The 22,138-nt window shown below is 50.3% G+C and overlaps 1 protein-coding gene across 2 annotated transcripts in view; it reads right to left on the bottom strand.

The window, feature by feature from the left end:
- The window catches only part of GPA33 (glycoprotein A33), a 45,295-nt gene that overhangs the window by 5,399 nt on the left and 17,758 nt on the right, over nt 1–22,138 (bottom strand). For both annotated transcript variants that reach the window (XM_059146211.1, XM_059146210.1), the window contains exons 3-4: nt 18,708–18,924; nt 4,751–4,903 (exon numbers count right to left, since the gene is read on the bottom strand). In XM_059146211.1, coding sequence (XP_059002194.1) covers nt 4,751–4,903; nt 18,708–18,924 — 370 coding nt within the window. The remainder of the gene's footprint in view (nt 1–4,750; nt 4,904–18,707; nt 18,925–22,138) is intronic.

Here is a 22,138-nt window from a genome sequence, read left to right as displayed (position 1 = left end):
TTTTATTTGTTTGTTTGTTTGTTTGTTTATTTGAGAGCACACAAAAGCAGGGGGAGCAGGAGAGGGAGACGCAGACTCCCCGCTGAGCAAAGAGCCCAATGTGGGGCTCGATCCCAGGACCCTGTGACCATGACCTGAGCCAAAGGCAGAGGCTTAACTGAATGAGCCACCCGGGTGCTCCTTCTCTCCACTTTTATCTTATTTTTCTTTCCCTACCGCTATGTTCATCTGTTTGGTTTCTTAAACTCTAGATATGAGTGAGATCATGTGGTATTTGTCTTTCTCTGGTTGACTTATTCCGCTCCGCATAATACCCTCTGGTTCCATCCACCTTGTGGCAAATGGCAAGATTTCACTTGTTTTCATGGCTGAGTAATATATATCACATCTTTTTAAAGAATCATTTTTTAAATTTAAATTCTATTGATTAACAAACAGTGTATTATCAGTTTCAGAGGTAGCGCTCAGTGATTCATCAGTCTTCGAGAACACCCAGTGCTCGCGGCCCTGGGCCCTCCTTATCATCCATCACCCAGTTACCCCATCCCCAAACCCCCTCTCCTCCAGCAGCTCTCAGTTTATTTCCTATCATTAAGAGTCTCTTTATGGTTTGTCTTCCTCTCTGATTTTGTTTTATTTTTCCTTCCCTTCCCCAATGCTCCTTTGTTTTGTTTCTTAAATTCCACATATGAGTGAAGTCACGTGATGTGTCTTTCTCTAGACTTACTTTGCTTAAGGTGATGCCCTCCAGTTCCGCCCACAGCATTGCAAGTGGCAAGATACCATTTTTGTGATGGCTGAGGAATATTCCATTATATATATGTATGTGTCTGTGACACTGGATTCAAGCCCCTGGACCCCCCACCTTCCAAACGGTGGCTGCTCTTCTACTTGTAGACTGGCAATATTTGTTTACTCAGAAACTCCGATCGAGGTTTCGGGTGTTCCAAATGATTTGAGAACTATCTAGTTGTATTCGAGGGATGAGACAAACTTAGGGTCCCCCGGCTCCTCTACCATCTTAACTCCTTCTCCCTGACAGTCTTATTTCCTAAATGAACTGGATTTTTCTTTTAAGAGGCATCTTGGGGCACCGGAGTGACTCATTCTGTTGAGCACCCAACTCTTGATTTCGGCCCAGGTCATGATCTCAAGGTTGTGAGATAGAGCCCTGCATCAGACCCCACACTCAGCACCGAGTCTGCTTGGGATTCTCTCTCTCCCTCTCCTTCTGCCCCTCCCCTGCTCACTCGCTCTCTCTCTCAAATAAATAAAATCTTTTTAAAAATAGAGGCATATTGAAGGAACACACTTTGGGAAATGTTCTAAGACCCTGGAATACATATGGGGATTCTAGCCCTCACCAGATTCCTACTCCTCTAGAACGTGTGAGATTCCGCCCATGTGTAACGTGTCCAGGGCGCAGCGCACACATCAGGACAGGACTTCAGACGGCCTCCAGGGCCTTTCCGGTTATCAGAGCCCAGCTTGGGACTCTTCCCCAAAGGAAACAGGGGATATTAAAGAAGCTGGTCTGGAATTAACCGGTGCATCTCTCGTGCTACCCGATCTGCTCGGATTCTGAGCGGGGGCTCCAAAGCCCCTTTTCCTCTTGGAAAGGACCTAAAACATTTGCTGAAATCCAGCTAAACCTCATGTTTTCGCTGCAGTGGCGCCACTTTGTGGGCAACAGGAGGAACTACAGGACAGTCCGCCTCCTGCTTCCCTGGGCTGGTCCAGCTGGGGAGAGATTTCCCCACCGAGAAGCCCTGGTCTCCCAGAGGCACGGGTGTCAAATTGGCAAGACTTAACTTTCCTGTCCCCGGCGCTTGGGATCCCAGAAGTACTCTCCTTCCTTCTTTGATATCCAAATTCCTAGTCTTTCAGTGCATGAAGTTAGCCGGCTTACAAAGGATGCCTAGAACTATCACCCGGGGCGGAGGCGGGGGGGGGGGTGTCTCCTCTTTGCTCTTTACAGCCTTCAGGGAGGGTGGTATGCTGGTCGTCCTAGGTTTTCAGAGGAGGATACTAAGGGTCAGAGAGGCTGTGAGTGACTTACAGCCACTAAGTGGAGACGTCGGGACTGAAATTCTTATATACTGATTCCAGATTCCCTGTCCCAATCCCTGCTGGATTGCTTCCACCGATGACTTAGTGGAAGGAAGCAATCTCTATTGTCTTCAGACAGAGGAGGGCGGAGGAACCCGACTCTCAAACTGTGCCCTATGGACGGAAATGTTTCAAAAATCAGAACTGGGCTTGCTCCTACTCCGGGGCTCGATAGGCAGGTGGAGTCCAGAGCCTCCGAGGACAAGCCGCCTCCATCCCAACACCGGGCGCAGGCATGCGTTGTTTCACCATTAACCACGCTCCTGGCTGCCATGCCCAGATCTGGACTCTGATTCTGAGCACAACTTTTTTTTTTTTTTTTAAGATTTTATTTATTCTTTTGATAGAGAGAGAGCATAAGCAGGCAGCAGGCAGGGGTAGAGAGAGAGAAGCAAGCTCTCCACTGAGCGGGGAGCCTGACTCGGGTCTCAATCCCAGGACCCTGGGATCATGAGGTGAGCTGAAGACAGACGCTTAACCAACTCAGCCACCCAGGCGCCCCACTCTGAGCAAATCTTAACTTGGAGCAGGATGACGTTCTTCCAAAGTATGTATTAGCGTCTCCCCATGACCTTCTTTCGTGTCCTCAGGTTTCTCTTCTTTTGAATCACTGGAGGATGAAGGATTGCCCTGGCCCAACGCGCAGGTTCTGCAGGAACCCCGGTGGCTGCTGCTCTCACAGCAGTACCTCCCTCCTCCCTGCAGCGCATGCTCCCTACCCTGGACGGCGCAGATACTCACCGCCCCCCCAGGATATCTGTCACGCCCTCCCCACTCATCCTGAAGGATGCAGCTCACATACCACACAGCTAATAACACCGAGCCTCACGGAGTTCTAACTACCTACCAGCATGGTCTCCATGCCTTACATGGACTTTTATTTAATCTCTGGAACTCTATGAAGTACGTACTAGTTTTATGTCCATTTTACAGATGGAGAAACTAAAGCACAGAGGCTAAGTCTGTTGCCATGGTCACGTAGCTAACAAGTGGTAGGGCCAGGATTCAAGCCCACACCATGCTCTTAGCCAGCTTGTAGTGCCAGGTTGGGTGCCCCCTCCTTGGAGAAACCTTTTATCCCTTTATGCATCCTCTGACTTACAACACCCTTGACTATAAAACTATGACGGCGTTCGCCATATAGCCTTCGGCCCTGGGTCTCTCTATACGTGCCTTGCTGGAAGAAAGGGTCGACCAACCATTGTCCATGGCAGACCTTGGTGACTATTGCTGGAGTCACTGGGTCATGCCCAGGCCAGACAGGAGGCACCTTAGACCCACAGGAGAGCTGCCAGGGGGTTTCCAGAAATTCCAGACACACTCGACAACAATTTTCCAGTCAGAAATTTGTAAACAAAACTGGAAACCTATTGAGATCCACAACATCCTTTCTAATTTACCTTGGAGTGAGAGGGTTCTGTTCTTGTTTTCTTCTTTCTACTTTTAAGTTCTCATTTGGCTCCCAAATGAGTGAAAGACAAACTGACAAAGTTCGTCCTGTTCGACCAAAGCCCCAGTCTGTACATTCCCCCTGTCGACCGACCCGGCCCCAGGAGGCCCTTCCCTAGCACACCCCACCCCACTTCTCACCCGTCTCCACCCACGGCTTCACCCGGCCCTGCCCACCTCCTCCTCACCCACACTGAGCGGAGAGACCCCAGAAGTTAAGCCAACCGGCACCTCTCAGAACTTGTCTGTTCTGATCTCCAGGGGAACTGGCTGTGCCGGGGGTACTGGGGATCCGAGATGCCGCCTGAGGTGTCCCCACACCAGTGGACACCACGGTAATGACAGTAAGATATCTATATAGGGTTTTTTTTTTTTTTTTCAGTTTGTTTCCTGACCGAAGGTCAAATGCCAGCTGCCTGGCACAAAGCAGGTCTCCAGGCAACCAGAGCTGGACCTAACGTTTCCTTCCCTGAGAACAGGGGACCCTTATGGCAGACCTGCTCGTGCAGTTGGGAGGGCATGTTTGGGAAGGTGGGGTTCTGCGGAGCCCGAGATGGACTAGGCTGGATAGGGAATGTGGATGGGAATTCTCGTCCTTGAGTGGAGCCCCAGCCCTGGACTTGAGGCCTCAGGTGTGTACTTCAGGACATGATCACAGGGCGCCTGGGGGGCTCAGCTGTTGAGCAGCTGCCTTCGGCTCGGGTCATGATCCCAGGCTTCTGGGGTCGAGCCCCACATCAGGCTCCCTGCTCAGCGGGAAGCCTGTTTCCCTCTCTCCCACTCCCCCTGCTTGTGTTCCCTCTCTCGCTGTGTCTCTCTCTGTCAAATAATTAAAAAAAAAAAAAAAAAAAGGACATGATCACAGTCAACATTAAAAGCACACTCAGTGCTTTTGCACAGAGTGGTTACCCGACATGCTTACTCACAGGAGCTGAGCTGCGGGCAACAAAGGTAGCAGGTGCACACTTATTATGTGCCTCTATTGAGTGCTTTACGAGACTTTCATTTTCCGCAACAGCCTATGAGATGGGGATTGTCACGAAAAGACCTGCTGCGGGGAGGAAGCGGGAGGCCGAGGGCAGCCCTTCAGGGAGGCCTGACTGGTCAGGCCAGGAGCTGGAGCCCTGGGCAGCCCTAGCCAATCACCTGCATTTTGGGGCGGGGGCACGTCTTCCCCTGCTGCCCCCGTTACCTGCTGGGGCTGGCCGCTCCTTGTTGAGGATATCATAGCTCTTCCAGCTGTACTGAGGGGCCGGAGAGCCTTCCTTTGATTGGCAGGTCAGCTGGATGTTGTTCCCAATCACGGTCTCTCCCTCGATGGCGCAGTCTGGTTTGGAGGGGGCCACTGTAGAGGGGAAGAACAGGGTGAAGGCATGAATCCAGAGGGCGGTGGCGCTTGGTGACAGCCACCTCCCACCGCAGACACACACGCAGAGAAAGTCAGAGCCTACTGGTGAGAAATAGTGCTGCCAGATCAATCTGCCCCAAACACCTCCTCGGCGGCCTGGCACTGTCACAGAGAGGCAGTGCACACCGACATCAGGGGCATCCGAGTGCAGGATTGGAGTCAGCTCCATTATAAAGGTGGGGATACTGAGGCCCAGGGAGGAGACTAGGCAAGAGCCGGGGCGACTGGAGCCCAGGTCTTCTGACACCATCTCCAGTGCTCTCTCCACCAGCCCACACAAGCTCCTTCTGATGTTGGCCCATCTGTGCCATTTTAGGTAAACCTTGTAGTCACACCCCCCCCCCCCCGTGTTCCTGTCTGTAAGGCAAGGGGACAACAGACTTTCTGTAAAGGGTCAAAGGTAATATCTCAGATGTTGTGGGTCACATTACAGTCTCTGCCACTGCTCCTACGTTTTTAATAACTCTTTATAAATGTAAAAACCATTCTTGGCTTGCAGGCCATGTACAAACAGGCCTGGGCTGGATTTGGCCATGTTTCCCTGGCCCTGGGTTAGGGGAAAGCTCCTCTCTTTGAAGCCCTTCCCCTCAGACTTCTTAGGAAAGTTCCCTTTGTGTTGAGCACTTCCTTCATGGATAAAATGTACGTGCTCGGAGTAGATGGGTGACGGGAGAGACCCCAGGTGGCTGCAGAGTTGTGTGCTGGGTGGACAGTGAGGCCCAAAGGGGTGGGGGTGGGGGATGGCAGAGACCAGGAAAGGGAAGCCTACAGAAAGGTTATAAAACCACTCACAATCCTAACCTGATCACCCACAATTCCTGAGGATCTTAAGCTGGTCCAGTCCCTTGGCGCTCCCGTACCACTGCGCAGGCTGGCTCATTCTACAAACCTTATTGGGCACTTCCTGCATGTCTGAAAGTGCCTGGTACTGGGATCACAGACTGAGTGAGTTCCCATGTTCAAGGAGTCCAGTGGGGGCAAAAGACAAGTGACTGGACAATGACTGGGCTGGAGGCAAGACTGCGGGGACAAGGAAGGCACAAGTGAGCGACATCCCCACAGCCTGGGCTGTGACCTGCAGGAAGAGTGAGAGTAAGCAAGGCCAGTAGTGGAAATGGTGGTGGTCAGAGAGGTAAGGGCCCTCCACACAGAGGAAACAGCATGTGCAAAGGCCCTGAGGCAGGAAGAAGTGTCAAGGATGCTTGAAACTTCACGTAGTGTCCTTGGGGCGGGAAGGGGGAGAACACGCAATGCAGAGGTTTATTGCTGAATCCCCCTTGGCAGGAATGTCCCTCCAACTCTTTCTTCAGACCCTTGGATGGTCTGCTTGTCCTGGTCTATAGCACTGTGCACTGTACAATCCAGACAGTACAGATCTACAGAGAGTGTCGCAGCCCCCGCTCCCTGCCCCCCCACCCCCCAAGTGGCTGCAGGAAGCTACCCCGGATATACCCAGCGGCCACTTCTGGTTTTTCTCTGAGACCGGCAAGGGGTTCTTCGGCGTGTGTCCCCCACAGCTCCTGCTGCTCCTGTGGAGGGCCACTAGGTGTGGGGCAAGCATGGAGCAAATAAGAGGCACTCCCTCACACCAGCCCCAGTTGGGCAGCCCCTAAAACTAAGAGGCCCAAGCTTGGTTCAAGAGCCACCTTTTTATATCCTGGCCCAGGGCCCGGGGACTGAGCAGCCTGGGCAGGAAGAGGCTGCTGCCTTCAGCCCTCCACCCCGCAGGCCCAGCAAGTGGGTACAAGGGAAGCCGACACTGCTTCCCCAGAGACCAGCTCTAGGTGAAGGCTGATGAGCCAAATTTGCCTCCTGAACTCTCCAGAGGTACAGGGACAGCCCTCTCCGCGCATGAAAACCACCCAGCCTGTTTCCCAGGTGGCCTTGAGCAGGGCGCTACAGCTTCATCTCCCAGTTAGAGAGCCCGCCTGGAGTATAAGGTGCCCGGAGAGTGTCACAGCGAGGCAGTGTCCGACTTGGTGTGCATGACCGTGGTCAAGCCTTTCTGGGATCCAAGACAAAAAGGGGACAGAACAGACCAAGGCAAAGGAGCATCTAGAGAAGCATGAAGGAGCAAGCTGGACACGTCCGGGGGCTAGCTTTGCCGGGGAAGTTATTAAGGCAAATCCTTCATTCAGTCCCGAGGCAGCAGTGGGGTAACAAGAGACCAACCAGCCCCAAAAGACCAGCCTTAAGAAGGCGTGTGTCAGGTTTCTGTCCGTCCCCCCACACACATCCAGGGGCCCTTACCCTCAGCCCCCCGTCCGTCCCCCCGCCCTGGCTGACCCTAGGCACCCCCCCCCCGCCCGCGCGCGCGCACACACACACACACTGTCCTGATCCTTCTCGAAGGGGTCCTCCCCAGACCCCGAGCATCAAAACCTCTAAGCAGCGCTCGTTCAATCAGCCCCTCTTGCGAGGCTATGAGGCCTGTGGGGCCCCCGAGATCTCGGGGTTCTGGGTGGGCTCCTCCTGCGTCCCAGACGGAAGGCAGCCTCTCCCCAGAGGGCAGGGCCGGGCACCGCGCCGCCCCGAAGCCTGCACCTCCCGCTGCCGGCGCCAGGGGGCGCCAGAGTCCGCGGAGCCGCCGGTCCTGGCCGCCGCTTGCGGGGCGCTCGGTCAGGGCTGCGGAGCCGCGGCCGCCAGGTGGCTTTCCCCCTCCCACCACCCCCCTGCCCCGGAGACCCGCTCCGTGCGCTCCGCCCCGTCGGAAGCTCTCCGCTCCCCGAGCTTCTGGGAGTCCTCCAGCCGGCGCGGTGGCCCCGCAGAATGAGAGCCCTTCTCCCTAAATACAGCCCCGCAGCAGGGCAAACCCAAGTCTCAGGTTTTCCTGGTTTCCTCACAGACGGTACAAAATGCTCTCTCTCCTCCTCGCTCCCGCTGTAAAGCAAAACACGGAGAGCAGGACCTCAGCCCAAGCCCGTCTCTCCCCGCGGCCGGACCGGGAGCAGCCCCGACACGCCCGCCACGGGGTCTGGCCGCGGTCGCCGCAAACCAGCGCGGCCGGTGGGAAGGGGACCGCCGCGGGGACGCGGATGCGGGAGGCCCGCACTCGACGGCCCGAGCACACCCGCGACGGAAGCCAGCCCCGTCCACACGGCCTCCTGGCTCGCCTCTCGCAGCCCGCTTCCCGCGCACGTGCGAGGAAGGGGACGGAGACCCCTGCTGGCGCTCGGGGCTCACACCCTCGGGGACAGTGTCCTCGGAGCCCGCACTCCGGTGCTCCAGGCTCTCCGAGGGCCGCTTGGGTTTGGGGCCAGGACCCAGTCCAGGTTCGCAACACGTGGCTCCCCCGCGGGCACCATCGCAGCCACCGGTTTGCGGCTGTCGCGGCGGCGACGCACGAGGGTCGTAAAGGAGAGGGCGCGCCGCCTGGTTTCCGGCAGGCCCCCGTCAGGCCGGAAGGGGAGACCGATCTCCTCCCAGAGGTCTCACAGGTACGGACTCGGGGGGGGGGGGGGTGGTTCCCTCAGGTCAGAAACCCCCGAAAGGGGGGCAGGAAAGAATCCCGAAGGGAAAGGAATCGCGCAGGTCCGGCCTGGGGAGAGGAACCGTAAGAACGTCGGTGTGAAAGCGCGAGCGGATGTGCAGTTCGACCTGCCGGGTCAGGCGGCCCGAGGCCGTGGCTCCACCCTTAGGGCCCCCAGAAGTCCACGGAGTCCGAGTAGGCCCTGACCTGTCTCTGGGGTGACCTCATAGGGTCTAAGGCGAGCCCTTGGGGCGCCAGTCTGGGGTTTATATGGACTCACGGTGGCCAAGAGGCATGCAGGTGTCCCCCAGGAGGGCGGACAGGCGGGCCTGGGCCTGGTCTCTCTGCAGGGACACCCACCCTTTGTCTGTCTCTGCGCCGGCGACACAGGGAGGGAGCACACAGAGTGGACAGCCCCCTGCTCGTCGTGGGTCGTGCTCGTCAAAACCGACTGTACGCTCGAAAGGCTTAAGAAGCGATTCCCCGGAGGCTGTGGGCTGAACACGTCTCCTGGAAGATTAGGCCCATTATGTGAGCCGGAACGGGCCACCTGCGGGGTCGGCTGGCCCTCCGCGGGGCCCTGGGACCTACCCACTGTCCAGGTCAGGACCCCCAGACACCCTGACCTAGTCCCAGACATTGATTCTGGGCTTCAGGTGGCCCAAACTCTGCCCCCACGGGTCCCATTCTGTGCCAATAGGAAGGACCAAAGTAGGGTATTCGTGACCCAAGTAAAAGACCCCAAAGGCTGTAAGGAAGCAAAGCCTATCAGGGAGGCCGTGCCCCGGGGGCATCGGGGGCAGCCGTGGGAACGAGCTCCGGACAAAGACAAACGGGTCAGAACCACAGTCCTCCTCTCACCCGGGGCCTAAAGCAGAGGTGCGGGAAGACGGTGGCCCCGAGGCTTCTCAGTGGCATGTGTGGGGAGATCTCTGCAGCCCTGACAGCCCACGGGGAAACTGATCCAGACAGAGACAGGTTGTAAAGTCACAGGAGCTCTCACCCTGATGTTTAAGGTGTGGTGGTGGGGGGGGGGGCGTCTGCCGTCCACCCAGGTCATGATCCCAGGCGTCCTTCAGGACAGGGACTTGGAGGAATATTCCCAAGCAGCTGCTGAAACTCCCTTTGTTTCCAGGAAATTCCCTGTCTTCTCTGGCCCAACACGACTGCCTATCCCCTCTTGTTGGCGGGAAGACATGGCATCTGCTCGGAGCCGATGAGCTCCTGAGCCAGGAACCTTTCTCTGTCCTCTGGCAGCACTTTCTTCTGTCTCCCCATCCCCCTTTTCCCGGTTCTGCACCACCTTGGGTGCGGCCTGCATTGGTGGCTGCTAGACCGTCCTAGGTGCTTCAGGCACCGTGCTCCTCCCTTCACTGTTGGAGCAAGACCAACACCCTCTGGACCTGACACCCCCCCACACTCCAGATTTCCCCAGGGGTCTCAGGTGAAAATCGACCATGGGGAGCATCCAGGTGGAACATAATTCAGTATTTAAACTAAGTTTGTTGCTTTAATTAAGATAGATATGTCTTTTCAGTTCTCGGCAGTAAACGTGAAACTTTTATTCAATGTCAAGGTTTACTGAAGGTCAGATGACCTCGTGTTATGTCTGTTGCAACTTGTTAGCAAGAAGATGACTACACGGATGGTTAATCATCTAGAAGTTTTCTTGGGTGATTGTTCAGATAACTTTCAAAGTCTTTGATAAACTAAAACTTTGAAGTTTTGCTTCAATGATAAATGGAATTGAATTTATTGGACATCTAGGTCGTTTCCAAATAGGATAAAGTGTAAGTCCTTAATTACTGGACATAGGTTTGTGCTTTTGACTTCTTACTGTAAAGAAACTAAGGATATTTAAATCTGTTGGTAAACATGTTTTGTGCTTAACTTGCTCACAAATTTGCCATCTAAAGAATTATGGTGTAACAGTTCATAACTGTTTACTCCTCAGTCTTTACTGGAGATTAAGGTTTCTAAAGAGTGCAAAATTCTGCCAACTGTAACTAAGACTGGTGGAAATAAGGAAAACAACTCAGTGTGTGGAAAAGTAGGAGATCTGTAAGAAACGTAAGAAATGGGAATGCATTTTTGTTGAAGGTTTAAAAAAGGTAATTTTGTCATAAATGAGATGGTTGTTTGGGAAAAAATGAGCAGGGACAAAATCTGAATGCAAAGAAAAAGTTGTAGAAGGTTTATGGAGGGAAAACTTTGGAACAGAATTTTAGATGCGGTCGGGAGGGACCAAGGTTGAAATGAATGGATTTTAAAGTACATTGGTATAAGATTGAAAGTCTGCTTCTCTCTGTTCAAAAGACAAAACTATTGTTGGTCAGCTCCTGATAAGAAAATACAAATAGTTGTTTTCTCTCTGCTTGCCTAGAAAAACCAGTTTCTCTGTCTTGCCTTTATCGGGTCTTTAACATCCCTAATCCTATTTAGGGAAGTGCTTTAAAACGTTCTAAGGTTTTAACAAACTTCCCCAAGATTTAAATCATGAACAAAGTCTTGTTGACTGATTAGGCTTGCTTGTTGGGTCTGTAACCTTCTGGTTCTGGCTATTGAAGTGTATGTATCCCGGAATAACTGAGTTTCCTTGTCAGTCGTATCATAGTGAGCTCTCCTATCAGATCGTTAACTGTGTCCATTTCTGAGGGTTTTTTTTTTTTTAATTATTTATAATTGTTCTTACTGTCTTGCAAAATAAGTTTCATCTTCAAGGAGGTTCTTATAAAAGACCTTTAGGACAATATAGGTATTCAATACCTTTAAGATCAGCACCGAAATGAGTAAGAACTTTCAGAACTAAGTAAAAGCTGCATTCAAACGGAACGTGAATCAGTAACATGGGACTAAAGGAGCTAAAAGATCGTAGTGTTGTGACTCTTGTTTAATCATTGCTGGTTCTCTCATGTTTGCTCTTTCAGACTAAGGGAACTTTTTCTTAAGATATCTGTGGCTTACAGAAATGTAAAAATACTCATTTATAAGCAAATCAAAGCATTCAACTTTTCTATGTGACCCTTCTGAAACTCAGAAGGTCTCAGTAAGTATTCTTTCTTCCATGGCAATCAGTCATTTGCATAAGTTCAATAGGAATCTGTTCTCCTTGTAAAAAGACATTATTGGAAACATTGGTTATTTTATCAAGGCTTAGACTGGAATGTCCTATTTGAGAAAGACATGCATAGACTCAGATATAACCAGAAAGCTTTAAGAAATGGAGGTTGGCTTTATGAAACCTGGAGTCCTAACACCCCTTGGAACTGTTGGCCTGATACCTTACAGAGTTTTCAGCAGCCTCACCAGGTGAGTGAAGAATGTCACTTCCTGGAAGGTGCAGGACCCTCAGGAAGAGGAATCTGTCCAAATCTATAGGTATTGCAGGTGTGTCTGACGGCAAGTAGTTGGCCTGGAGAGGCTACTGAAAGTCCAACCTAGAGATTCCTTATAAAAAGTTCCAACAGGGGCGCCTGGGTGGCTCAGTAGGTTAAAGCCTCTGCCTTCGGCTCAGGTCGTGATCCCAGGGTCCTGGGATCGAGCCCCGCATCGGGCTCTCTGCTCAGTGGGGAGCCTGCTTCCCCCTGAGGAAGCAGGCTCCCCACTCCTTCCCTCTCTCTGCCTGCTTATGATCTCTGTCTGTCAAATAAATAAATAAAATCTTAAAAAAAAAAAATAAATAGCTCCAACAAAGCAGATTCTGAAAGATCTGTATGATCTGTCTGATCACTCAGTGTTCTTGCTGAGCTTATGTAAATAATTAGGCCAACTTTGTTAAAACTGGACTTGTTTTTTAAACAAATTAGTCCTGATTTGGCTATCTCTGGAAATGAGGGTTATTTTAGAGAGAAAAATTACATTTAAATAACCCACTTTTGTGGATGTTAAGTTCTAGATTTTGATGTCTTTAAATGTTTGTTGTTCACCTAAGCTAGACAACTTGAGGTAAACTTCAGAGAAGTTGCACAATAGCTCATTTAGACAATCTTCCTGCTTTTTATTCTGTGGGGATAATAACAGGGCCCCATGGCACATGATTAAACAACTGGAAAATGGAATTGATACCCCAAGAATTGTATAACTTATCACCTTGACCAATTCTATATGGCTGTGGCTGGGATAATGAAATCATTCCCTAAAAGCCAGAGCATACTCCACTCCATAGGGTTAACTATGGACTTATGGAGATAAGGGATGACCCTTTCTTTATGATTGGATCAGATGATGTACTTGGGAATGACTTTAACCTCTTGATAAGTTTTCCCCCACTTGCCAGTGATTCCTTGTAGTTAGGATATTAATGCTTTACCCCAAAGAGGTCTTTCTTAATTGTTTCATCCCTCTCAGTCGTATTTATCCTAGAAGCCACTTCTATTGAGGTACAATTGGAAGCAAAGGCTTTAGCTAAGCATATAACTGTCACTATGGGACAGTCCCTGACTGTAATGACTTCACATTAGGTCCAGATTTGTCTTAGAGGCCAAAGGCCACTGATGGATGATGGAGGATGACTTAATAAATACCAGACTATGCTTACAGATACACCTGAAATAATACCTAAAACCTGTCACACTTTAAGCCCAGCTACCCTTATGCCTGGAGCTAAATGTCATACTTCTGTAGAGCCTACCTGTTGGAGGTCATTGATCTTATTTATTCTAGTCAATTGGATTTAAAAGATTCCCATAGCTATAATTCACCTCAAAGGCTCTGTGGCAGGCCGCCCCCCGTAATAAGCAGGGTCAGAGGAGACCTTGAACGGACTGGAAACTTAGAAGTGTCCCACCTCCAAGCCCTGTGAAAAACTTTAAGGCGCATCTCCCGAGAAGCTTTGAAAAGGACCCCCTCAAACCACAGTGGATAGGGCCCAACACTGTTCACACCACCCCTACCGCCTTTAAGGTCTCAGGTGTCACCCAGTGGGTCCACCACTCTAGAGTAAAGGAGGCTCACAAGTCAGACGAATCATGCCAGCGGAAAGCCCATCCAGACCCTACCGACCCGCTCCGGCTCCACCTTCAGCGAGACCCCACTGACTGATGGACATCAGTTCACCGTGGTCCCCGGCTATCATCGGCATAACATCCCTCACCTCAGCAGTCAGACTTTACGCTGCTTCCCCTTCTGATTGGACTTCCTCCCAGAAACTTGTTATTGTTACTGCTTATTGGGCAACCTTAGGATGGACTGCTTAGTTCATAGAAAACACTGTTACCAGGCAAGCCACCACCCAGGTATTAGCCTTGCAGGGTTGTCGGCCCACAGTAGATGATAATGATGCCCTCTAAAGTAGGTGTTTAAGGGGGCATCAAAGGGGGCGAATGATAAGGGGAAAAACTGTAGTCTAAGATGGCCGACCAAACCAGCAAGGGAATTCCAGCCCCTGTCTCAAAGCCCTTTCGGGTTCTTTGTTTCCTATTCCACGTGCACCAAAAGTACCAAGTATGTGGAAGTAGAAGGATATAAATTACCCTCCCTGCTTGCACTCAGACTTTTGGGGAACCGTCTCCTCTGAGCCCGCCAGTGTTCCATTAATCTCCCAGTCTCTGAGGGCTGCTTGGTTCTCCCGTCAGGACCCAGTCCAGGTTCCATAACAAAGCCAGAAGGAGACAGTATCAGCCAGAAAAGGATCATGTCCAGAGAAGTGAGGTATTTGGCTAGGGGCCAACCAGGGCAATGGGAGAGGAGGAAGAAGTACAGAACAGAAACTGGTAAAAATGTGCATTTTCTTGGCTTATAATATCTCTCCAAGGAGCTAAGTCAAATAAAAATGAAGAGCTATGTACATAAAACAATCTGTTACAGCATTCTTCATAATGGCTTTAGCTGGGACAGGCTGAATGCTCACTCAGGGATGGGGACTCAATCCACTCACCTGAGCAGCTCAGAGGACTGTAAGTGCTAAGACGGCGGAACGCGCTACCTGGTGAGGAGCGAAAAAGAGCCAAGTACCAAACCATTTGGCTACAAATCCAGTGATGGACAAAAATGAGCATGAAGACAGGAGCTCAAGTCAACATGTTTCTTTTTTGTTGTTGTTTCTCTCTTTTTTCTAATTCATATTTTCAAGAGGCAAGGCAGCATCACCAAGCACAATTATGTTTGTTTGTGTTTGGACTAAGGCTGCTATCGTGGCAGGATGTGAGAGCGGTTCAACGACCAACAGCCTTCTACAGGCTACAAATGTCAACCTGAGGAGCCCTCCAGAGAGCCTGCCCCTTGCTCTAGGGGTACTCTGAGACAAACACATCAGGCACCCCAGCTAGATTGGGAGCAACTGAAACACGGCTCTAAAAATGCCAGAAGATGAAAATGTGTGAGGGTGACAGCCTCATCCATGAAGTGAGAGGGACTGTCAGTGCTCCTCAAGGTCTAAGACCATGAGGAACTCCCCATGAAAATCCAGAAACAGAGAGGCAGCGGGGTTTCCATGTCCCAGACCCTAAGCAAAGACTCCCCCATGTGGAAGAGGAGTCAGAATTTCATTTATCAATAAGTGATGTGTCTAAGATGCAAGGGTCCTGTGGACAAATGAGGACAAACGGCTCATCCAGGGCTGACTGGGCTCTGCCCCACCAGTCTTCTGTTGGCACAGATCCAGGAAGGGCAGAACACAAGTTACTGCCGCAGTCAGCTAAAACGTCACTGGCAAGCTTATGTCTGCTATCAACTCACAGAAAGGGTACTTAGAAGATGTAAGTAAACCTGAAAGAATTTGGGAATCGTCCTGAACAGGATCAGTTACCCACTGTGAAAGTACAGGGCTTTGCCTTTGGGCCATCCTGTTCTGATGGAAGCTTGGACCCGTTTTACAGGTGTGTCAAGCCTCAGTGTTCTCTTCTATTAAACGTGAGTGTTAATACCCACTTTCACGGATGGATTGCAAAGATTAAAAGAGACCATATCTGTAAAGCTCTTAGATGCCTGGCTCATAACTCATCCTCAGGAAACAGGAGCTATTATGACCATGACTCTGTGACAGCTTTCACACAGACCAAGGTTATTGCAAGATGGTAGTGTTCTCTCTATTTAAGGTAAATACCCTCTGTTTTCAGAGCAGGAGGACACGAGAAACAGGAAATTTAGCTACATGGTTGGGTGCAGGGTTGTGAAAAAGAGGAAGGTATAGGAAAAAGGTCCTATACCTTCTGTCCATAGGAGACCTGGAATTCTGTAGGCCATCCCTTGTTATTGAGGGTCATTAAATCCGAAATACATCTTCCTATATGAGAGGACTTCACCTTTGTAACATGTCATTCCTTTGCAAGTAATATGTAAGTTGACCATAATTCTAATCCCCTTCAACTTTTAACTAAGAAAAATGATTTTAAAAATTAACATGGAAGAATAACTGTGTAGAAATTGACAGAATTTTTTTTGGGAAAAGTTTAGCAAGAGAAGATATTATACAGTGCCAGGTATTAAAAGCTGACTGTTCAAACACTGATAGCTCTAACTAAAAACAAAACAACCCCCCCCAAAATAAAACAGACTATAAACATTGAGTATGAACATGCTGTAACCAAAACCATGTAATATCAGCATAGGAATAATCAAAAGGAAAATGAACAAAAAAGGAGTAAGAAAGTAGCCATTCTGTGTAAGAACTTACTCTGTGCCAAAGCTGGCATCCCAGTGGGATGAGCAGGGTTTCTTTGGTACAGTGAATGACGCTGATGCAATTGGTTATCCATGTGGGAGGAAACAAAGTTAGACTCCTAGCATCCTATTTACAAAAATAAATTCTGGATCAAATAAAGGTCTAAGTGTAAACAAGAACATGAAGTTCATTTTCATACCACTGAAGGCGGTGGTGCATGACAAGGGACCTCAGATGTGTTCTAGGAAGCAGCAACATGAGACAGATTGGGACTTCTCCTGTGCCCAGAATTTCCACTGCAACCTCCAGGAGGGTAAGTGTCCTCAGTGTGAAAGAGAAGCATGAGAAACATCCCAGCAGCCTTTCCCAGAGCAAATCCTTAGGTTACCAGGGACCCTCCTCCCACCCAAGCAAGGGAAGCCTGGAGGTTCATCGGGAAGGAGATCTCTTTGAAGAGGATGCTTAGGAAGGGCCCCGTGAGTATTTGCTCTCCTGCTCCTGGGGTAAGGAAAGAAGTATTTCCCCCATCTCGGGTCAAGCTGAGGAAACACCAGAAGAATCCAGCATGGAGGCCAGGGTTCTGTATGGTTGGAAGCTGGCATCTCTCATTCTGTGGCTGAGGCTCGCTGAGTGACAGAAACCTGTACGTTCTTGAAGTGCTGGTTCTGCAGTCTGAGGACAGAAGGGCTTTATGGAGGCCTCTGGGTTTCCAGGGATCCCCCTGCTTGCAGCCGAGAGAAGGGGGCTGGAGTGGGCTGCAATGGCCAGGTGGGAGTGGGGGCTGACCCATGCCATGTTCATGTCTCCAAGGGGCTCTGCTTGCTGGGCCACAGGGAACCCGGAGCAGATTGGCAGAGAGCAAGAGTGAGTGCCAGAAATGGGTACTGGGTGGAAAAGGATGGGGGCACACATGCTACCTGTGTCAGGTGGAAGGACCTGTTCGTTCATTCCCCCCCAAAAAAAGCTAAGGTGGGGTTATGTGAGAGCCCAGAGGGAGATGCACGAGGCCTCACCAGGCAAGCAGGACTTGGCTTTTCTCCCTTTGATCCTCCCTGGACCTTGACCTCTGAGGAGCCACATCATCACTTCCCAGGGTTGGGAGGAGTCAGATGAAGGAGGTAGGGTGAGGAGACAGACCCCAAGCCCTCACTCCCCACTGCTGGTCCCCAGGCTTCAGGGGCTGGGCCCAAATGGGGAGTAGTGAAGCTTATTAGTGGCTAAATTAACATTTTGATTGAGACTGTCTGAATTTTTTCTTACCTAACAAAGTAACAAAATTTACAAAAATTAAAAAGATTGATAACACTCAGTGCCAGTAAGGATGGGGGGGAAACCAGTGTGCTCATAAATCGCTATGGCAGTAGACGTCATTTTGAGGAAAGTAGTTTGCCAGTATGGCTTCATGTTTCATGAAGGCATCATCTTTGACCTAGAAATCCTGCTTTTAAGAATCTACTTAACAAAAACAACAGAGATGAAGAATATACATCAGTACTGTTCACACACAGAATTGGAAACAATCTGAGAATGTCCATCAGTGTGGGACACTTGGATCAATCATAGCACGTCCACGTGACAGAATGTGCGCCTCCGATATGGAGATCTATAGTATCGATCTGGAGAAACAGGCATGGAACGTTACCGCCAAAACACTGCCAAGTGGTCTTCATAATATAATCTTTTCTTTTCCCCAAAGAAAAGGAAGAAAGAAAAAGTGTGTGTGTGGGTGCGTGTGCGCACGCGTGTGCATATTTAGAAAGGACATGAAGCACGTGGAGGAATATTCCCACTGGCTACCATGCTGGTGGGATGGAAGGACACGGTCACATACTCTCTCGGGGGCTACACTGTTTGATTGACACGATGCTTCAAAAAGCCAGGCAGCCAGTTCCCGCAATTAAAAAAAAGTCCCACTAAGGAGTATAAATGGAAAAAGTAAATGAAAAATGATCCATTGTTTGGGTTTAAAGCGTTGCTACCTCCCAGGGTGGAGGCCATTCCTTATATTGGACCTAGAAGAGCCATTCGCCAATATATGTCCAGTGACTGACTCTGAGTTCAGGGCCTGCTTTCTCTGGGCCTCATCTGTAAAATGAAGATACTAAAGTAGATGATGTTCAGATTCTTCCGAAACTATGAGCTCTCATAATCAGTTATCTGTATGGGAAGAATGTCATCTTGGGACACATTTCAAAGACGTGGAGCCTCATCAGTGGTATGTGGTTGGGGCCCAGGGTGGAGAGATGCTAGTGGGAAGGGTATCTACTGATTAGCTGAATTTATTATGGGGAAGTCTCGATCTGGCTCTCGGCACCAAAGGAAGGCACAGTGAGAGTCCTTATTTAGGATCTATGATTTCCCTTTTTCTTCTCCCTAATAAGTTTGCCATGAAAAGGAAGGGAGCTGAGATATGTGGAGGAGCCCCAGGGCCACTCCAAAGAGGCCTACTCCACTGCCCTGGGAACTGCCTGCCATGGGCGGGCAACTCAGAATAGTCTTCCATTACGAAGAGAGGAGCAGCCCCTGGCAGGCAGATGGCGTGAGGGGATGCCTGAGCTCCTGGTCAGGTAGGGCTGTCTCTGGCTTGCACTTACCACGAAGGCACGACTTCTCCCAGAACCTCTTCCTGCCCCGCCTCCCTGCCACCCCAGGAAGGAGACAGAGACACTCACCCAGGACCAAGAGCCTGACACGTGACCTAGAGGTTCCCGCCAGGTCTTCGATCAGGGAGACAGAGCACTCGTACGTGCCGTTGTCATCCATGGTAAGCTGGCTGATGGTGAGGGAGGCGTCCGAGTGTTCGGCTCCGCTGGAGATGTTGGCGCGGTTCATATAGCGGTCACCGTAGATGTAGCCTTTCCTCGAAAATTCCCAGATGAGCACACTTTCCTGGGAGGGAGGAGAAACATCACTTGGTCTTACCCCAAGTCTTGGCATGGTGCTTGCAGCCTGTGCTGAGTAACCCTGTCCACAGGTTGCCAGGCCCAGAGGGCTAACTCGTCGACCCCTCAGAACAAACAGCTTTAACACATAGTGCCCATTTGTGGATTCCTCTTAAAATATATCTGTACTTTTAATGAAAATATTGAAAGGCCAGGACAGGTAGGCAATTCGTATCACAGAAGCACATGGGGATAAAGGGGCTTTTTCTCAGCTCCCTGCACTTTGACCCTTAGTAACCTCTGGCTTCTCTCTTACCCAAGAGATTTCAAATTGTTTTTGATTTCAAACTCTTCTCACTTGTTCAGACAACGAAGTATTTCATGAGCATCTATTATGCACCACCATATTGCGTTGGCAGGCACCATTGGCTTCCAAGCCCACTTTATTTACTTGACTCTTGCCTTTGGGATCAATTTATTCACTCATTGTGCAATCATGTGCTATCTTAGTGTGGCTAAGATCACTCCTTCCTAGCCAAACTACCTCAGTACAAATCCCAGTCCTGCCACTTCCTAGTTAGAGGACCTTGAGCAAAAGGTGACTCTCTTTCCTTTTCTACAAAATGGAGATCAAAACAATAACACCTATTTTATATGATTTTTGTGAGGGTTAAAGTATATATACGAAACAGTGAGGGCACTGCATACCACGGCAGAAAGTAAGTGCAAGACATCTTTGCTACTGACCGTGATGTTCCAAGATGAGGAGGTCGTGATTTCTGCCCTCAAAGAATAAATGAGTAACTGTGGGACCTCAGAAGAGAGGCATTACATCTAAACTAGATAGTTTGGGAAGGCTTTCTGGAAGAGTTCCCAGGAGATAGTGCCTCGGATCCTGAAGGACAAACTGGCCAGGCAAAGGGCTAGGGGGTTGGGGCGGTGCACGCTGGAGGACGGATGGATGTGTTTGGCATTCTAGGCAAAGGGAGAACAGTGAAAAAAGACCTCGGAGTGGGAAGCTATGGGTCTACCCCAGTGTGTTCATTATGAATGGAAGAGAGTATATGAGGGAAGGGTAGGTGGAGATGAGCACAGGAAGGTAGCAGCAAAGATGGTAGCTGCTGTTTATTGAGTGTGTGCTATGTGCTGGCTACTATTCCAAGCACTCTGTATGTATTATCTTGTTTAATCCTTGCAACATCCCCATGAAGGAGATATTATGATTTTACCCCCATGAAGGAAATATCACGATTTTACCCATTTTACATGAGGAAACCAAGGCAAGAGGTTAAGTACCTCTCCCAAGTGGTTAACCCAGTGCTGGGGAGGGATTCGAACCAAGCATTCTGGCTTTAGAGCCTGGACCCTGGCGATTCTGGATTACCAGACTGCAGGCATCGTGTATATGGGACTGAATCAGTGACATCTTATCCTGAAAGCACTAGAGAGCCATGTCTTTTAGGAAGTTAACTCTCAACACAGGGTGGGAAATGAGTTAGGAGGAGAAGGAAAGGCAGTTAAGAAATGAGTTCAGCAATTCAAACGAAAAATTGTGGGTCATCAGATCAGGCTGTGGCAATGCAGACGGGAAGGATGAAGTGAATCTGGGGGAGTGTGAACAGGGTAGACCAATGGAACTGGGAGTCAGGGAGTTGCAGATCTCAAGGGGGAGGGTCTTTGGCCTGAATATTCGGGTGTTTGGTGAATTCATTTCCAAGAGAAGAAACACCTAGAAAGAGAATGTTATAAGAAAAAAATGATGCATTCTGTTTTCTATGTGATGTGCCTGAAGTGTCGATGGCACAGCTGTAGAGTTCGGTAGGAGCTGGCCGGGGCCGCTGAGTGCACCCGGGGATGATGGTTGGGGAGTCAGGGACTTAGATGTTAACTGAGCCGTGGGCTAGAGAAAGCCATCCCAGGTAAATGAGTGCCGTATTCCAAGTCCCCAGGTTACTTCATTTTGAAAGGTTGGGGAGAGGTCAGAGCAGAAGAAAACCCAAGATGTGACTGCCCAAAAAGCCGATGTGACCGCCCAAAAAGCTGATGTGACCGCCCAAAAAGCCAAGGGAGGAAGATTCCAGTGGTCGATAGTGGGAAGCGCTAACGAGAGATGAAACAAGATGAAGCCTGAATGAGTACATTGAATTAGCAAAAGAGAAGTTGCTGGTGAAGGCAGGGGATTGGTAGAGGCGGAAGGCAGAGCATGCATGGGTAGAGAGGGGGTGTGGAGACATGGTGGCAGGGCTGCACAGGCCCTCTGGGCAAATCAAGACAAGGTGCCTTTGTTTCTGGACCAACACAGCCTGTGCCAGGAAACACGAGTTGGTTAATGGAGAGCAGGTTCTCTGGTGTAGGGCAGGAACTGCAGCCGCCCTGGGAGGGGCAGGTAACTAGCTCTCCTGAAGGGGAGGAGCGTTGGGGCGGGAGAGGAGGAAGTGTCTTGAGCTGTGGGCCAGTCTGTGAATCTGGATCTTTCCCAGCTCAGCTCTTTTCTGACGGGTTGGCTCTGCCTGGACCCTTCGTGCCCCAACTGTTCTCCTAATCACAGCTATCCCAAGGCTTCCTCCCTGGATCTCCCACCGCCGCCCCCTTGCCTGGACCTGTCACAATAATCTCCGTGAGGACACAGATTTAATCCCTTTCCCTGCTCCCTTGCTTACTCTCAAGGGGATTGCCTCCACTCCTTTTGGAAGTGAGGGATCCTTCGCTCAAGAGAAGAACTTTAGTGTTTATCTGAGCACTCAGAGAAGTGTCTGTTGAGACCGTCTCTAGTTGGCTGAATACATGTGATGGTGAAAGAGACCTCCTTCAGCTTCTTCGGGCTGAGGGCAGCAGCTTCCCTCTCTGGGTTTTACCCTGAGATTCTGGAAGTAGAAAGGACCTGTGCCCATGGCCCATCAGTCCTCGGATGGGGCAACAGAGGGAGGATCAGGTCGGATTTACTCTCTTTTCCCATGGGTCCTGCTACTCCAGGCCTTGGGTGTCCCGGGTCACCCCTTCTTTCCTGTCAGGGAAAAAGGTAAAGGCTTTCACTCTGGGTATTCCAGGGACCTAATGCTTACCTCTGGCAGGCACATTTGCATTTAAAAAAATTTTATTAAGTAGCTGCACACCCAGCATGGACCCCAATGTGCCTGCACTCAAGACCCTGTGATCAATACTGGAGCCAAGACCAAGAGGTGTTGCTGACATTGAGAGGCCGCCACCCACCAGCCGGAACG

The sequence above is a fragment of the Mustela lutreola genome, chromosome 14, assembly GCF_030435805.1.
Source record: "Mustela lutreola isolate mMusLut2 chromosome 14, mMusLut2.pri, whole genome shotgun sequence".
NCBI classification, from domain to species: Eukaryota; Metazoa; Chordata; class Mammalia; order Carnivora; family Mustelidae; genus Mustela; species Mustela lutreola.
The sequence above is the reverse complement of the archived record's forward strand: the minus strand, read 5'-3'. Positions and strand labels throughout refer to the sequence as shown.